Raw genomic sequence first — 16,842 nt, 5'->3', positions numbered from 1 at the left:
TACCGCCGACAAATAAGCGGTGGCTTACCTCTGTTCACACACAGTGATACCTAACGTAGGTATAGTAAACTTAGCCACACCAAATTTTCCTGCGGAGCTAACCATGAACTGGTATGAGTCACGGTCACAATTATTGACAACACGTGCATTTCTCATTGAAAATATCCAAGTTAGCTGCAGTACCTGTAATTTGCAGCTACCACCCATTCAACTATTGCTTGTCCAGGCTTACTGCGCAGCATTTTGCTTTATATGTTCTGCCACTACAAACCATCGTTCCCCACGACGACGATGAGGATAATGTAGGGAATGGGAAGGCGTCTACAACAAGAGAGAAACAGACATATTCCCTTCTAATTACAGTGTTTGTACAGTGGGGAACCGATTCAACAAAAGCAAGCATGAATTTTGCAAACCACATTTATTGAAGTCCTCGACGTATGGAGAGCCCGTGTTGGAGAGAAGATAGCTAAGAAACAAAACTAGCTAAGAAATAGCTGGGAAATAAAGAAATAAAGTGTTGCCGAGAAGACCTCTGCTCCTTCCACTCAAAGAGCATCGCTGTAACCCTACTCCGGCAACAGCTAAACTGCTATTTTGTCGGCAGCTTTCTCCGATGAAAATTCTGCCTTGCTCGCCTTGTAGGCTTTAAAAGGTGTATCCTGGTTTTCAGCGTAAATTCTGGGAGGTTCGTCAGGCAACACATGATTCACCACGCCCACAAATTCGACAGCAGCGTTTGAAGTGCTGCACTCAGCGGGTGCGTCGTCAGTCGCCAAGGTGTGCCCCTTCGCAGAGCTCGAGGAGGCTTCAGGTGCTGCGTACGTGAATGAGGCGCTGTTCGTCGGACGAAACATGTCTCGACCGTTGTTAGCAAATGAGCTCGCTGAAAAAGTAGATACGGGAGCATGAAATTAGAAATTATTTGATGGTTACAGATTTCATTTAACTGCTATACCATCTGCTGTAACTGCTTTCATTTAACTGCTGGACCCCATGCTCCGCGTGACGTGATTAATTAAAACACGTAAACTCCGCATTTGGCATTCTCATTACAGAACGTTTGATGTACTGTGTCAAAATTCTCCCACCGTTGTTTTAAAGAAGGCAAAGAAAGGTTCAATTTTTTCCAGAATTCTAAATAGGTGACTTGAAAAATTAAAGCCGTTTCACTCAATGGGAAAGCTGACGGAACTGCGGAGCAGTGCTTTGCTACAATGGGATGTGGCGCCATTATCCGCTCACTGCTACCACCCATCACGCTCTCCGCCGCCTGTCGCAGTCCTCTCTTGATGAATGGAACCAAAGTTTGTCCAATGCAATTCAAATTTCCCGCCTTCCCAGTGCTCGCGCGCTCTCTGCCTAGAACAGCGCTAGCGGGAGTTCTGCTCTTTTAGTGCTTGCCTTCATCAGGCACGTGCAATCGCTTGACTGTGCAGTTTGGAACGCGTCGTTTGTGGCGGCCACTTTTTTCGCTTGCTATCGTAAAAACCAACACAACGGGCGTTCTTAACTAAATGGCGCGGGGGCTGCCCGTTAAATACACAGATTTTTCCTCAAAGGTACCTGTGGTTTTCTTTGCGCTAAGCAACGGGGAGGTGTATAACAAGCGCCATCGCTTCGGGAGTTTCGAACGGTAATGACTCTATAAACCGCTTGCTGTTCAAAGTCTCTGTGGGTCGCCGTTACGGTACGTCTTCGGGCTCTGCTTGGGTCTGTTATCTCGCTACGTCGCGTGATTCCGGCAGTCGCTTGACATCTAACAGCGTTACTGCGAGCGAGGTACGATGACAAGGCGAGCCCCTAAAGTGTTATGCACTTACAAATCTTAACATATTCAGAACATTGTCCCGCAGACAGGAACGCCACAAGGTTGTCGCAGCTCATCAAGTGTAATGGAGGGACCAGGGGCCCGCCTGGAACTACGACAGGATCAAGCGTCAGAGAAACAGCCACATCAAATAACGCGCCACCGCAAGGGCTGGCCAATGAAATTGCTCCGCCATTTGTTTGGTAGGTATTTTCACCCGCTTATCATTCCAGAAACATATGTAAATTATATCGATAGCATAGTGGAACAAATTAACACGATTGAGATTGAAGACGAAAGCCTTATTCTCTTTCCCAATCACAAAAAACAGGCCAGGCATTGCAAAACACCCGAAAACAAGCGTACGCTCAGCGTTGAGGTCAGAAGAAGGCACTAGTGTGCAGTTAGGCACTGCCAAATAAATATAAGCAAACACAGCCTCCTTCCCGGCAGTTTTAGTGGTTTGTCATTTTCAACAAGCTAACTCCAGTATTGCCAACAACTTATTATTTGCTGAATGAGCAATACCCACAAATGATTTTGAAAGATTGGCGCGATACAGACAACCTTGTCGCTTTCAACGCAATAAATGACGAAATTCATTTCTATGAACTGAGGACTAGGTTCAAATGCGACGTTCATGCACTCACATTTTCCGAACATATAAAGAAACTCTGCAACACTTTATTGAGCCTTTTTTCGTAACCAGAAAATAGTTTTATACGTTGCCAACAGCTGCACCCAGCTTTTATAACAGGGGCCACGAAGAACTTCATCCAAGTATTACTGCTCTACACTTGTCAAGTACCGAATACGTTTGCTTAGGTGATTTTTCTCTGATCCCGGGTCTTTGTTTTTTCGGCGCTCTCCAATGACCTCATTCCAACCATGTACGCACTGTTGGGTAGCTCCCTTCAGTTGCAGCAACAAGCGCAACGGAGAGCCGCTTTAAACAAAATTGAACAAAAGCAGAGGTGAAACTAGAAGGTTTATCGGCTGCGATGACAACTGAGCAGTGCCGTTCGGGGCTAGCAATAACTACAGCTGCTGCAGTTGTCCGAGATACTAGGAAATAGTGTAATAATTTATCGCAAGTGTTGCAGGTTTCCTTAGGCAGTATCAAAATAATTTAAATTGCGTTGCGAGTCCTCCCTGGAGAATGTAAATTTTTGTTCCTAGGCTACTGATTTTTTCTTTCATCAGTACTCACTCGCAAAACTTGGTTGATCATGGAAGTACTCCTTCGAGTTTGGCTCGTGAACCTGGTTCAGATCTTTCCTTGTGTGGCCACTGATGCTGTGGCCGTACTGGAAGAGCATATATAGACCATTTGGTACCCTGGCAGTGTTTCTCTATATTAACGCAAGTACTCCAAAATATACAGAATATTGGTGCACAGTTGTGAGGCACAAAGAAACGTTTCAATTTCCGTTATTTTCAGTTTGAGTTTCAGACGTATCTCTAATGCCACGACAAACAGTCTAAAAGGCGTTGCGGTGCTGACTTCTGTTTTTCGCTTCACAGCCATCAGCACTCATAAAATGTTTGCTTTTCAGGCGTATCGCAATACTTCAACATACTTCAACATCTACTTGAAAAGAGCATATCTCGCATTTTTGATATGCTTAGTTGGCATATTATCTCCTTTAAAAAGCAAACGCCTTGTTGCCGAGTGGCTACCTAAGAAATATAAACTTTTTTTTTAGTTGAAACTCCAGAATATGGAATGGGCGCCTGTAAAAAAAACATCCCGGGCCATCTCCACTAACGTAAAGCCTGGGGAGGAGGAAGGATTCAGTGTATAAGTGTATTCAAAGATTGTAAGTCTGTCGCTTGCCACACGGCGCGTGCTGATTGGGCGCCAGAGAAGCGCGGGTGGGAGGAGCAATCCCGCGCCTGCTGAAGTGGTGGCGCCCTCTTTTGCGTTGAACCAGATTTAAGAAATTAAATGAGAGACAGACTAGCTGTAAGCTGCCTTCATGTCACACGTCGCAGCATGCTAACAATATGCTTTTTAGGAGAAAACCCGGCGTTTCAAACCAATTTAAAGACAGAATTGATTACATTTGTTTTAATGCAAATAAATCCTGATTCGTGTATTTTAAATTAGTTTAAATTATGGTGGTCTATTTTGAACCGGTTTCATTCATCTTACTCTTATTTTTTTACCATGTTGACAACTTGATTTACCCTGAGAACATGAAAGGACGACAGGAGACGCCGACAGCCCGAGCACGAAAACTGCTTCCCTCTTAAAACCAAAAGTATGGGGTTTCCTCGCTCTGAGCCCCTCGTTCGATCTGGTTGCGAATAAATATATAATTTCTAGGTCCTCTTTGCTTCTCGAAATCCATGGTGATTCTTAGTTATAATTTATTTTTGCAATAGTGCTCTGCGTGATCCTTGCGGCACGTCGCAATATAGTGCTACGCAAAACATTACACCAGTGGTTAGGTTTTGCACGGGCAGAAATGATTTGCTTTTTGGGTTAGACGCTCAGAAATATACGTCGCATCAGGGCATCGAACCACGGACCTTCTGGGGACCGGCGTGCCTTGCGCTTTGGCTGAAACTGGTCCCTCGTAAGGGCTCACATTGGGCCCAGGCACGCGCACACACACACACACGCGCGCGCGCACACACACACACACACACACACACACACACACACACACACACACACACACACACACACACACACACACACACACACACACACACACACACACACACACACACACACACACACACACACACACACACACACACACACACACACACACACGCACACGCACGCACGCAACACGCACACGTACTCAGGCACTCATGCACACACGCACACACAAACTGCTAAGTGTAGCCTGTTTGCGGAGGTTCAAATTTTTTTGCTCACGCACCCAACAGAAACATAACTGCACTCGTTTTGTTGAGGGTGCAATTACGGATTTTGTACTACCAGATGTAAAGACAGTGAATAAGAGACGTGAACCCAAAAGTCACGCCTACGCGCTGATGTTAGTCGGAGCGGTACACGCCCACGCCGACCACGCTTTATTTCCCGCTAGAGCGGAACGTGTTACCCCGTAGACTCGGCTTGCTTGCGAGTATAAAGCTTGTGGGCGTGTGACGTGTACAGCCCCGAGTGACGTGACTGCATGGAGCTCTTTGAGCTCAGCTGCCGCACCAAGCCCGTTGCGCTCATCTGGAGAGCTACTGTTCTGAGCGCTGCACCTCGCCATGAGATTAAAATTGCGCAAATGTAATGCTGGCTATCGATTTGATTGATGATCCTCTACAATTTCCTCTTCACAATTAAACACCTAACTAGAATAATTAACAAGGTTATTACCAAACCATAGATTATTGTTTGTGTAAATGTCACATGGAACCCGTTTGACTGCGTCCGCAAGGGTTTCTCACCACTTCGTGCAAGAAAAACTATTTTACCTCCGAAATCCTATTTTTAAAGTAACTTAAAATCTTTCCCGTAGCACCCTGCATACTGCGTTATTTGCTTATACGTGAAACTCAGCGTTGCACAATCAACAGCAAGCGACATAAGCAATTGGCGGTGAGTGCGACCACAAGCGGTGTTGCGAAGCAGGTCTCCGTGACGTCGGCTTAGGGATTCTCGGTTTGTCGTCTGCTTCACCCGGGATCACTCTTTCAGCTGTTTTGTTGCGTTCGGTTGACTTTTCATGCTCTTCCGCACCAGATTTTGCGTTTGCGTAACTTTTCATCATAATAATAGACTTAAAATCGCATATTCTAACTCAAGGTAGGATTTAAAATACAGTTTTCGACACCGCTCCGAAATAAACATTTCCGGCATCACCCCATTCCTTGCGAAGACGGTAATGTGCGGAGCTCGAAGAGTTGAAGCTAGCTGCAGCTTCTTCATCCAGCAGTCTTTCTGACAAAGGGAACAGCCAGCTACTAATAACCGACAACAGCGTCAATACAAGACGAAAACAAATTATAGTAATGAGGAGTTGTGTCCTGGAATTTGCCTTGTTCAAGCCTTGTCGGTTATGGAAGAATGCATTACGATTCCCGGCAATCGTATGCAAGAAGATGGCGAAACAGTTTTTGTAACCTTTAATAACGCACGAAAGTGTTGAATCACATAAGTTTACGTTGTTTGGGCATGAGAGTATGCGGACTTGCACTACGTGTGTGTATATGCACGTATTGTGCGTATAGAAAACCTAGTGTGCGTATATGCACCCGCTGGTTTTATGCTAGGCTTCTAACCAGTACGGAGGTTTATGGAGCAAAACGAAAGGAATTGAGCATGATACCAGTAGCGTGGTCGGTCCAAGCTCGGAGGCTGTGCTCTTAGCGGCGTCATAACCGTTTCATACACAAAGCAATCGTGGTTTCCACCTCGTCTGATATTTGCAGGTGTAAACCAAATCACAGATACTTAGGAAGGACACACCCATTTTTATTACTGATTTTCTGTCCTCATAAAAAGACAGTATGGACTGCAAAAAGTCAGTACGGAGAGAAGCTAATGCTGGTCTATTTCCACATTTCTGCAGGTGCACGCCATACCGTATATGCAGCATAACCCACAAGCACAGATTCACACACGCACGCGCATACATACACACACACATACACACACGCACGCGCATCCCCCCACACACGCCCTCACTAGCGCACAGACATGCACAGGCACGCGCGCGCACGCACACACACACACACGCGCGCACGTGCACACACACACACACACACGCGCGCGCACGCACACACACGCACGCACGCACGCGCACATACACACACACACACATGCACGCACGCACGCACGCACGCGCACACACACACACACGCATGCATGCTAATCACGTATACCATAAAAATAAAGTAATAACATGTGTTCAGATCCGGAGGAATATTTACGGTATATATACCACAGCTACGTCTTTCCCATATTTAAAGATGCGGCGTAGTAAAACTCCACTCAACAAAGCGAGAGTAATTTTCTTCAGTTCATGGAAAGTCATCTCGAGTAGGTCACGATCTGTTTTTTACGCCTGAAAGAATTGGATAACAGTACAGATCTGCTTCTACATATTCATCGGCTTAGACTCTTGTTATACTCAAAACCAGCATGTTTACTATTTATTCAGTTCTTTAGCGAGTAGACCAAGCATTCAACACTGTAATCATGTCATAACCGTACGAGTTAATGATGGTGCGATAGAAATTCGGGGCACACAAGCTGTTTTCAGTACGCTGGACAACGTAGTTTTTGCCGCTTTGTGGTGGCCTAGCCCAAAGCTGTTTTGTATTTGCATGTGAATAAACAACGCACAATGCGCATATGTACCTTCTTGCCCGCAGCCATAACGACAGCCTATTTGTATAGGAGTTAAAGTATGCCATACAGCCTGAACAAGGAACCTGCTTTTTGGTGCCTACCGTTGCACACTGTTCAATCTTTCAAAAATACTTTGGGAAGCTTACGCATTTTGAATACTCCTTGAAGAGCTCTGAGTACTGAACCTCGAAAATAAGATAGAAAGAACGAGTCACACACGATCCTCTGACCGATACTGTTATCAATGTTGTTCTCAGCGCACTCGAGTGTTTGCAACTTCTACGGGATACATCTTGAAAATTTTTAGAAGCGTCAGAAGCGGTTAAATAATTCAATTACTGGCAATACGCTTTCGAATCTAGTAAACCACTGAAACGGGTGATTTGAAGCACAGCACTGTTGCCTGCGTAGGAGAGGGTAGCAGATGAGTGTAGCAGAGCTGGGTGTACCTGATCACAGCTGCACGAGTTCCAAAGCTGACGCCGGAAGCCAGGGGGTGCCACTCAAATATCTCACTGCCAGTAGGGCGCGTCAGAAGCGACTTCGGGGCGAGCTGGCAGCTCTGGCGCTGCCTTTGTGCAGCGGCTGGTCTGGGCCGCTAAGTGCAGCACGGTTCCGCTTGACGTGCGCGTTGCCCTCGTCCCAGTGTTAATAAAGTGTGTTACCAGTGCCCCACAAAAAAGGAGCCAAAAGCAGGTGGGGCCCTATCGATGCCAGGTCTTCACTAGCAGAGAGCTTCAAAAACTCGGCACAAACAAAGGCCAGAATTGTTTTCGATGACGTGGTGTTATGTTAATTTGACAGCTACCTCACCTAGGTCCAAAAACGATCCATACAAATCTCTAGCGTAGATTAGAAAGCGTAAAAGACGTTAAATAAACTTTCTTGCAAATCCTAATCAACACTACATAACTGAGAAAAACGTTTTTACAATCTAACTACGGCCTCCTCATATTATGCCCGGAAGCGAAAGGGATCTATCTTCGTAAGAGCTAGTGACATGGAAAACCTTCTGTTGAATGGCAATACCTGGGACGTGCTCCTGCAGGGTTTCTCCCCTGGCTGCTTGTGTAGCGCAACCAGCTCGTCCAAAGCCGCTAGCCAAGATGGTTCTACCCCTTCAAGCTCGTCTCCTCCCTGGCCTAAGTACGGGTCACAATACTTGAGGCGGTTGGCCAGCTCGTACGTCTGGGCAGCAAGCTCAGGTGGTCCACGCTGCTGGACAATCGCTTCCGCAAGCACCTGGCAGTAGTGCAATGCCTGCGTAGTTGGAGCACTCAAGTAAGATAAATAGCACCTCGCCATGCAGCAGGTTTTGGCTTTTCTTCCAAGTTGGGTTTGAATACACAGCATAAGAAATGCTTTGCAAATATGTTTTCTTCGTCAAATTGCCCGGCGAAAATGTTATCATGAAACACACGTCACTGAATTAAGGGCCCAACTGCGTAATAAATATTTAATTACCGCCGCTGTCTCTGGCTTGAAATCTTTCAGAATGCAGTCACATCAGGCCTAAAACGGATCTTCAGTAGTTCGTGCCGATATAAAAAGTAAAAAAAGAAACCATTTATTTTTCTCTAGACACTCATACAAGCCTTCACCTTCAAAAGTCGGTTTCTGCGACAGTTGTTGCCGCAACTTTTGCAACGAGACAAGTGTTGAGAAAAATATGCATGACAACTTAACGCTAAACATAATGCTTCATGATAATATTGAACCAGGTAACCGCAAATGTCACTCCAAGACCCTTATTAGCACTGCAATCCAAGTTGACCCATCGATGGCCAAAACTTTATTATTTTTCTTAGGCGTGTGAGAAGCTTTTATGATCTAAAAGGACTTCTGAAATGAAAAATATGAAGTCAGAACAAAATGAGGTTCATTAGGACGGACACTAGGACGCACTGGGCACTGAGAATTACTGGGAACTGGCTCCCCTTACATCACTTGAACAAGAGAGCTACCTTAAGCGCTATGATCTATGGTTCAAGTGAAGACAATAACGTAAAGTTTGCCTTGCTATCATTTTTTACAACAACGAAATTGCACAATTTCGGTTACCTGTCTCTAGCCCATTGAGCCACACGGGTTCGATGTGAGTTGACACCGGTAAAAAGTCTTTTTTTAGCACATGGAAGTACGTGCTGCCTTCTCTTCTTTAATTTTTGAAGGTCCGGGATCCTTTTTATGTCCATAGATGGTGTTAAGCATAAAAAAAAACCACGAAGTGCGAGAAAAAATATTGTTTGAGTTGTGGTCCCTCAGCAACACTGGGCTTCAAAGGGTTAAGGGTGCCTGTTGCTGTTTTTGAAAGTTATATAATAGTCAACAATGTTGTAATTTACTTGCAGTATTAGTAACAAACTCGATAGTTTAGGAACCCCGCTCACTGGACCCACCATACCATACACCTCATCACAGAATATTCTGCTCTTAAAGTTTATGTGAAAAGACTAATTAAATTCTTCGCGACAGAGTACTCGGATTTTTAAAGATACATTTTAGAAGCAATCGTAAACCGAACACTAAACAAAAGGAGGCAGTGCAATAGATATGTTTCCTAAAATTGTATGTTTTTGTTACGCAGAGTAATATATGTAGAGTTCGTACGCTAAGTTGAATGCCAGTGAAGCGATGAGGCTACAGTGTAGCTGCTTGGTTATTTTTAGTGGTTTTGCAGAGTTTCTTATTCTTTAAATTGGTTTACTGTCACACATACCAGCTGTTTTGGGGCGAGAAAATATTCTACATTATTTTAAACACAGCAGGCTTACGATTGCTTTAGCACTCGCAAACGCTAACATTGATGATAAAAAAAACAGGTTTTTGCAGTGGAGCACCCCGCTTCCCAAATACATCAAGCAAGAGGGTAATAATTTAAGCAGGTAAGTTCTGTAACTGAAAATGTACCGTGAACGAATGTGTAGAATTAGTTCCGCTCGATGCGAATAAGCTTTTTTCAGGACAGAATGCTTCGGGATAAATAAAAACTGTTAGTTTTTAGGTAGATTTTAATAGTTTAATTTGCAATTTTGTTAAAGTTATAACATATTTATTGAAAGGCTATTTTGTGGTGTGCGAGTTGTACATTTCTTGTTTCCTAGAGACTTGCTCGGTATATCCGTAGCAAAACTGAAAATTTCCCGTGATATTATCGGTCATCCGGCCGCCAAACGGTATTTTGTAACACTGCGTCGCTGCGATTCTTACCTTCTGGACGAGTCCATAGTCTACAAGGCGAATTGCATGCAGGAACTTGTACACCTGCAACCACCGATATAAAAAGCAAAACAGCGTTTTAACTGGTAGAAAAGGTTCTGTCTTAAACGATGTCAACAAACTGCCAAAAAACAATAAAAAAAGTTAGAACTTTCCGCCCAAGTTCGGCTCCTGCCCCTTTACCAGATTCGAAAATTGCACTGACAGCACCCATGCTAGTGCGCTTGAGGCATCCCGCGCTTCCGAAGAAAATTGAGATAAATCCTGAAATGCCAGAAATTTAGTAGAAAAACCTCTTTTACGACTTTTGTACTTCACAAATCAAAAATGTAAAAAAACATTCAAACAGAGCCATCACTACTGCCAAAGTTCTCAAAACAAGTCAATCACGATAACTAGGGTAATTATATTACTGCTCCTTGGCGGCATGGCATGTTTCTGCACAATACAGAGCTGTGCTCACTGGAAAGTCCGATGACTATGTCGCCACGAACAAGCTCGCAAACTTTACCGAGATTCGTTAGAAATGAACTGGGCAGAAACTATTACCAATATTTGTCTTTCAAATTAGTAGTACATCATTGAAATTTATTTTAGCCCGGTAATAATTATAAAGTAAGAAATGTGGTAGAGATTCTTAACATAGTTTTTGCTTCAGCAATAAGACGTGCAGGAAGACCACCCTCCTGCCCGTCTCTGAGTTGTTTACGCCTCCTCGGCCCTCACTACCTTCGACCACAGCGGTGATAGAAGATGAGGAGAAACTTGATTTGCGGGCTTAATTTGGTATAGTAGGGGTCAGACTAACTATATTTCCACTGTTCTCCACTGGTGGTTGAAGTAACTATGTGTTTGCGGTAGCTGTGCTGCTACTTGCGAATGATCACGTAGTTGTCGAAATCGGTTCGTCTCTACGTTTGCGCAATAATGCTGCAAAGAAGCGAACTTGCAGGGCTCATGTGAGTGATTGAAACGAGGGTTTTCAAGAAAAGCTGTAGATTTTTAAATTAACGGCGATTAAATATCTAAGCTAGATTACAGACTTGAGCCTGTCACCTTTGACTTTCAGGCAGCGTAACAATAGTTTTTAATATAGGGAGCAGTGGCTATAATTTATCAGTAGTTGCGCTTGAGTGTGTTATCAAATCTTTCACCGAATGTTCGCCGCGCGCTCTCCTGTTGAAGTGCAATCAACACGGCGTCAGAAGAAAACTTGCCTGCAGGTGAGGCAGCACGTAGTCAGCGCAGGCCAAGGACTGGCAGTACTCGTAAATTTCGGTGCATTGTATGGCTTCGCTTGAAGCAAAAGCTTTAAATGGCAGCCTGAAACGGTATTCAATGTGCAAATGCTTTTCAGGCTGGAAGCAATATCGTTTTACTGTCTTTTCTTGGAAAGCATACAAAACAATAGAAAATCTTACACGGAGAATATCCCAACGGGATAGCAAAAATAGCGATTACTGTTCTTATGCAACTTGAAGGTTACGATAACTCTTCCGGCCTAATATTTCGTTTGCTACACAGAAAAAGTCTTTTTCAAACACAAATACCTAGCTTGGGTTTGCACCGTGCCTCCGTGTGTGTCAATAGGCAATTGGCTGCGTAAATTAGGGGATATATTTGCGATGTACTGGAATTACCAATTTCGGCCCATTCTCCATGGTATATGTCCACCAAGTGACAGTGACACTGGAACTAGTGAACCACCGAAGTTTTCACCAGTTTTCTTTTAGTGAGAGAAATGGCGATGTTTAGATTAAGCTTTCTTCCAGGTACTACGCTTTGATGTGGTCACAAAAACCTAGAAATGCTACCCACATTTACAACTTTGCTGTAACTGTGGGTTAGTGAGTAACTGTAGGGTTAGTGAGTACTCGCCCTGACTGGTCAATATTTGAGCTGCAGCACCTTCATCTCTCAGGAACCAGCAAAAAAAGGATATTTTTCAATCGAAGCGTGTTTTGTTGGGGTTTTTGTTGGCGTCGTTGGCCAAAACTCCCGCCTCACCTCCCCTCCGTCCCCACCCGCCACTAGAAGGACATGGCGTTATACTGTTTTGATCAAATGAAAAATGGACATATCCAAAATGAGGATAAACAAAAACCAGCTCGCAGCGTCCCTTATGAACGGAGACGGAGACCATTGACGGAACAGATAAGGTACCTCGTGCGAAATGGGCCTAAATAAAAAAAAACATAATTGCAAATTTCCAACATCCGCCGTCAGGCCGCCGCCGGGTGCTTCGAGGCGAAGGCTGCAGATGGCGCCACGCGAATAAGCGCATGAGCGAACACGGCAAACACATGCAAACGCACTCGTCCGCGCCTCCCAACCCGCAAAAAAAGGGTTCGGTTGAGATTGGTTGAGGATTGGTTGGCGGTTGGTACATGCTTGAACATTTGGTTTGACAACGATTCCACAAGGAATTGGTTTATGGTTTCACAGGGTTGGACAAGCTTCCTGGGCACCTCTGTTACGGTTGCGGAGGGAAGAGTATTTTTTTTTTGTACATTCTCACTACAACGTGCGCAGTAATAATGGCAAGAGACACGACTATAATGCACGATAATAGACACACGCTCGAAAAACCCCTTCTTCCGAACTATTGCAACGGTCGCTGTATAAGCTTTCCCATCCCTGAATACTTTTGATGCTGCACTGTATTTTTATTGCAGAAATTTTAATCAATAGACGAGCAAATATACTTGTTGGGAGTCCCTCGTTTCAAGAATAACGCTGAAAAGACTTGTATTATGGTTAGAGTTTATTCAATATTGATAGCAAGATCTCCACTGGGGTACGTACATTTGGTGTCCTGACCCAAGGAGTACAAGCTTGCTTGCTTTGCAAGCATAGGAGCCGAACTCAACTTGGGACATCAGGTAGCAGAAGTGGGCCGCTGGTAGGTAGCCACGGTTGGCTGCGTCAATTCGCGTGTATTACAATCCAGGCAAAAAAGCTTTAAATCTTTTCGGCATGTAAACCGCAGTTGAGAAGGTATTACAGCATTTTGTACCACACAACCTTGCCAAAAAAAAAATGTATAATGGGGGATTTCCGATAGTACGGTACTTGATGCTAATGCACATATTTGTTGTCAGTACTCTAGTCTTTTCGGTCATCATGATAGGCCGTGATTGTGCACGTGTTTTACATTTTTGGAATGCTTTCTAGTACAGCGTCACCGGTACCAATCGGACTGTCTAGATTTGTTACCTGTGTTGCTTAAACCCACCAGATACTTCCCTTTGCGGTGATTTATAACACAGCCAAATTACCCGTAACGTCGACGTAGCCACGACTTTGATACTCAAAGACGTAGTAAATCCCCTGTCTCAGCTTTGTAATTTGATCTTATATTACGGTACTAAAATGTCCTGAACCTATGCTCTAAATAGGTTATAAGGCGCTCATATTGCGTTTTACGTGACCATTCGCACGTATTGATATGTGTACTGACAAACCGACAATGTACCAACAAACTGAATTACTGCGGCTGTGAGGATTATTTCCACATTAAGCTTGCCTCCGGGCTATCAGTTTAGGGTATTTAAAGTAACAGGTAAGTTTCTTAGGTACAGTAAACCAAAAGCACATTTGTGAATCCAGCCATAGCAATGCTTAAACTTAACGGACAGTCACTGGGTGTGTGCAGGAACCTCAGGGTGAATTCGATACAAAGGTGCACCAAAATGTTTTAGGCGACTGCGAATCACTGAGCCCTCTATCTCGAAAAGTTTTGCGGATGAATCTGTGTGCATCTAGTTGTGAAGTCCAACTGGTTACAAAAACTCATCCTACACAGTTTAGTAGAGAGAGAGAGCCCAAGTTATGTACACTCATTACGTAAGCAAGTAAGCAAGTCTTCACCAAAAACTGCAACAAAAAAGCAATGAATTTACGCTACTGAAGGCAACTTTTAGGATGCATGGTGCTCTGCTTTACCAGCATGTAGTTAGCCCTTTCAGGAGAGACAAAGTGGATTGCAACCTAAACGGACAACTTTTGTATCTATGAACAGTTGTCAATAAACCCTATACAGAAAGTCAGCTGTTAACATTTCTAACTGAAGCTTGGTCACAGCCATAAACTTCTTTAGGCTTGGCTGCGCCTACAGTATATTAACTAGGCTGCTAACTGTAACAATACGATCACCACGATGCAGTGCTGTCGTAACACATACACGGTGAAGTACCGAAATGTTGTAAACGTATATACTGAGAACAAAAAGTACGAATGCATCAGGGCCAGCGGGGCTATAAAAAGACAGGTTTGTAGAATGTAATTTCCGTTGTGATGTTTATGACGAGTCGAACTGATGACGATTCATGTTTGTTTTACTACAACAACAAAGCCACCTGCTTTGTTACGTTATGAGTGTTTAAATTCTGTTGCCACAAAACTATTAATAAATGCAAAATTACAATACCACAAAACTAGTAATAAATATAACCACAATAAAATATTCAAGTGGAGGAACAAAGAAATAACGGATTTCCCGGTTTTCAGTAACTTACCGAGCACGTCACCCAGGGCCATTATGCTCCGTGCGTCCACGTCTGGTTGGGAGGACGGGTTAGACAGGATCATGGCTAAATGAGGTCTCCAGTCGCCCCACTTCCCGTCCGCTACGAACTGCACAGAAAGCATCCAACTGATAAAGCATGCCATGTGTATTCAGGCAACAAGAAAGTGCACTCCTCAAAGGCGTCTGAAATAGCAAAAAAAAAAAAACAAAAAAAAAACACGACAAGTGCCTGGTAGGGCGTCCGCAATTATTTTGATTCAAGAGATACCTTAGAACTTTTTATATTTATTGTGGAAAGCAAAGGGTTCTCCTAAAGAACGGGTCAGCAGCTTTACGCAGGCTTTCTTATAGAGTGAATTAAGACGTCCGTAAAAGTTTACCATTGCAGAGCTCGACGCACCGTGCCGAATATATTATGATTATACACCGATTGATCGACTTTGTGGAGTTTTCAATTTAGGTGGCGGGGAAGAGCTAACATGCACGCTATCAGAAATAATGTAGACGCCTGGCCGACCACTTCAGCAGCTGGGCCTACCGCATCGATGTGGCGTACAGTGAAACCTCGTTAAACCGTACCTGACGGAGACGGGAAGAAAGTACGTACTAACCGGCACTACGGTTTATACGAATACATTAGGTTAAAGGGTCGGGGATTGATTGATCCCCGAGTCGGGGATTGATTGATTGTAACGCGCCGGCGCAACGCAGGCGATGAGGCGCGCCGTAGTGGAGGGCTCCGCATTAATTTTGATCACCTGGGGAACTTTAACGTGCGCCGAAATCTCGTATACACGGGCGTTTTTGCTTTTCGCCTCCATCAGAAAAGCGGCCGCCGCGGCCGGGAATCGAACGCGCGACCTCGGGCTCAGCAGCGCAACGCCTTAGCCACTGAGCCACCGCGGCGGGTTCGAGTCGGGGATTCGGCTTAACTACGTATACAAATAAACTACGGCTTATGGGGGTATGGTTGAATGGGATTACGCTGTACTTCCCTTCAAGGGAAGTACAGCGTTTTATGCTGCGCAACGCTTCATGCTGCACAAGCGGCTCAACAAGCACACCAATCCACAGATGATTTCTGATGCGTTAAGGCACCCTAACGTACTAAACTTTGATTTGATGTTCATTCAACCAAAAACAAATTTCTCTTGCGTGTCCAGGTTTTCATCTTTTTGAGAACAGTGTGTAATAACACAGAGATGGCTAATATTGAATGTTTCCCTTCTGCCCCAAAACTTAAGGCTCTGCAATGTTTAGTTAAAGCTTGTAATTTTCCGAATTTTCAGCATTTGTAGGAAACATGGCATCTTATGATCTGATCTCCCAGGCTGAATTTACCCGCTTCATAGGACCCGACCATGCCAGATCAACTAATATGTGTCATTTAAACTTTCAGTCCATTAGAAATAACGGTGACGACATTGATGCGTTCTTCAGTAGTTTTGGCCGTGACTTCCATTTAATCATGTTGTCGCAGACATGGTACGATATTAACTCAGTGCCTTGGTGTCCACCAAACTATCAATGTTTCACTGCATCACGTGCCGGTTGTCGAGGTGGGGGAATATCAATGCTTCTTCAGAAGAATATTTCGGCTGACCGCATTGATCAATTTTGCTGCATAACTGATTATTTCGAAGTATTAACTGTACTTTGTACCCGAACAGTATATTCCGTTTTCTACCGGCCACCAAATGGCAGCCTGGTATCTTGCTCTTGCTTCCTTGAAAAACCTATTTCGTTTTATATTAAATAATCAATACAAGGCCATTTTTGAAGGTGACTTTAACATCGACATGTTCGCAACCACTTCTGTCACAAGGAATTTTAATCTCTTAATAAGCACGCACGGCTTTTCAAATGTTATTTCGACTCCAACGCGGATAACGAGTTTTACATCGACGTGCATTGATTTATTTCTTACGAACTTAAACCCTGCCTATATTAAAATTGGCG

General features: G+C 44.1%; 1 protein-coding gene across 1 annotated transcript in view; it reads right to left on the bottom strand.

Moving 5' to 3' along the window:
• Positions 1 to 443: 443 nt before the first annotated feature.
• LOC144153453 (protein transport protein Sec16B-like) overlaps positions 444 to 16,842 on the bottom strand; it is a 59,598-nt gene continuing 43,199 nt past the window's right edge. Inside the window, exons 12-18 of the mRNA XM_077685096.1 lie at positions 14,873 to 14,990; positions 13,161 to 13,275; positions 11,573 to 11,678; positions 10,347 to 10,400; positions 8,166 to 8,396; positions 3,021 to 3,117; positions 444 to 886 (exon numbers count right to left, since the gene is read on the bottom strand). Coding sequence (XP_077541222.1) covers positions 585 to 886; positions 3,021 to 3,117; positions 8,166 to 8,396; positions 10,347 to 10,400; positions 11,573 to 11,678; positions 13,161 to 13,275; positions 14,873 to 14,990 — 1,023 coding nt within the window. The 3' untranslated portion in view covers positions 444 to 584. The remainder of the gene's footprint in view (positions 887 to 3,020; positions 3,118 to 8,165; positions 8,397 to 10,346; positions 10,401 to 11,572; positions 11,679 to 13,160; positions 13,276 to 14,872; positions 14,991 to 16,842) is intronic.

Source organism: Haemaphysalis longicornis, unplaced genomic scaffold (genome assembly GCF_048455015.1).
Source record: "Haemaphysalis longicornis isolate Haplotype H1 unplaced genomic scaffold, Haemaphysalis longicornis Haplotype H1 scaffold_9, whole genome shotgun sequence".
In the NCBI taxonomy this organism is placed as follows: domain Eukaryota; kingdom Metazoa; phylum Arthropoda; class Arachnida; order Ixodida; family Ixodidae; genus Haemaphysalis; species Haemaphysalis longicornis.
The sequence above is the reverse complement of the archived record's forward strand: the minus strand, read 5'-3'. Positions and strand labels throughout refer to the sequence as shown.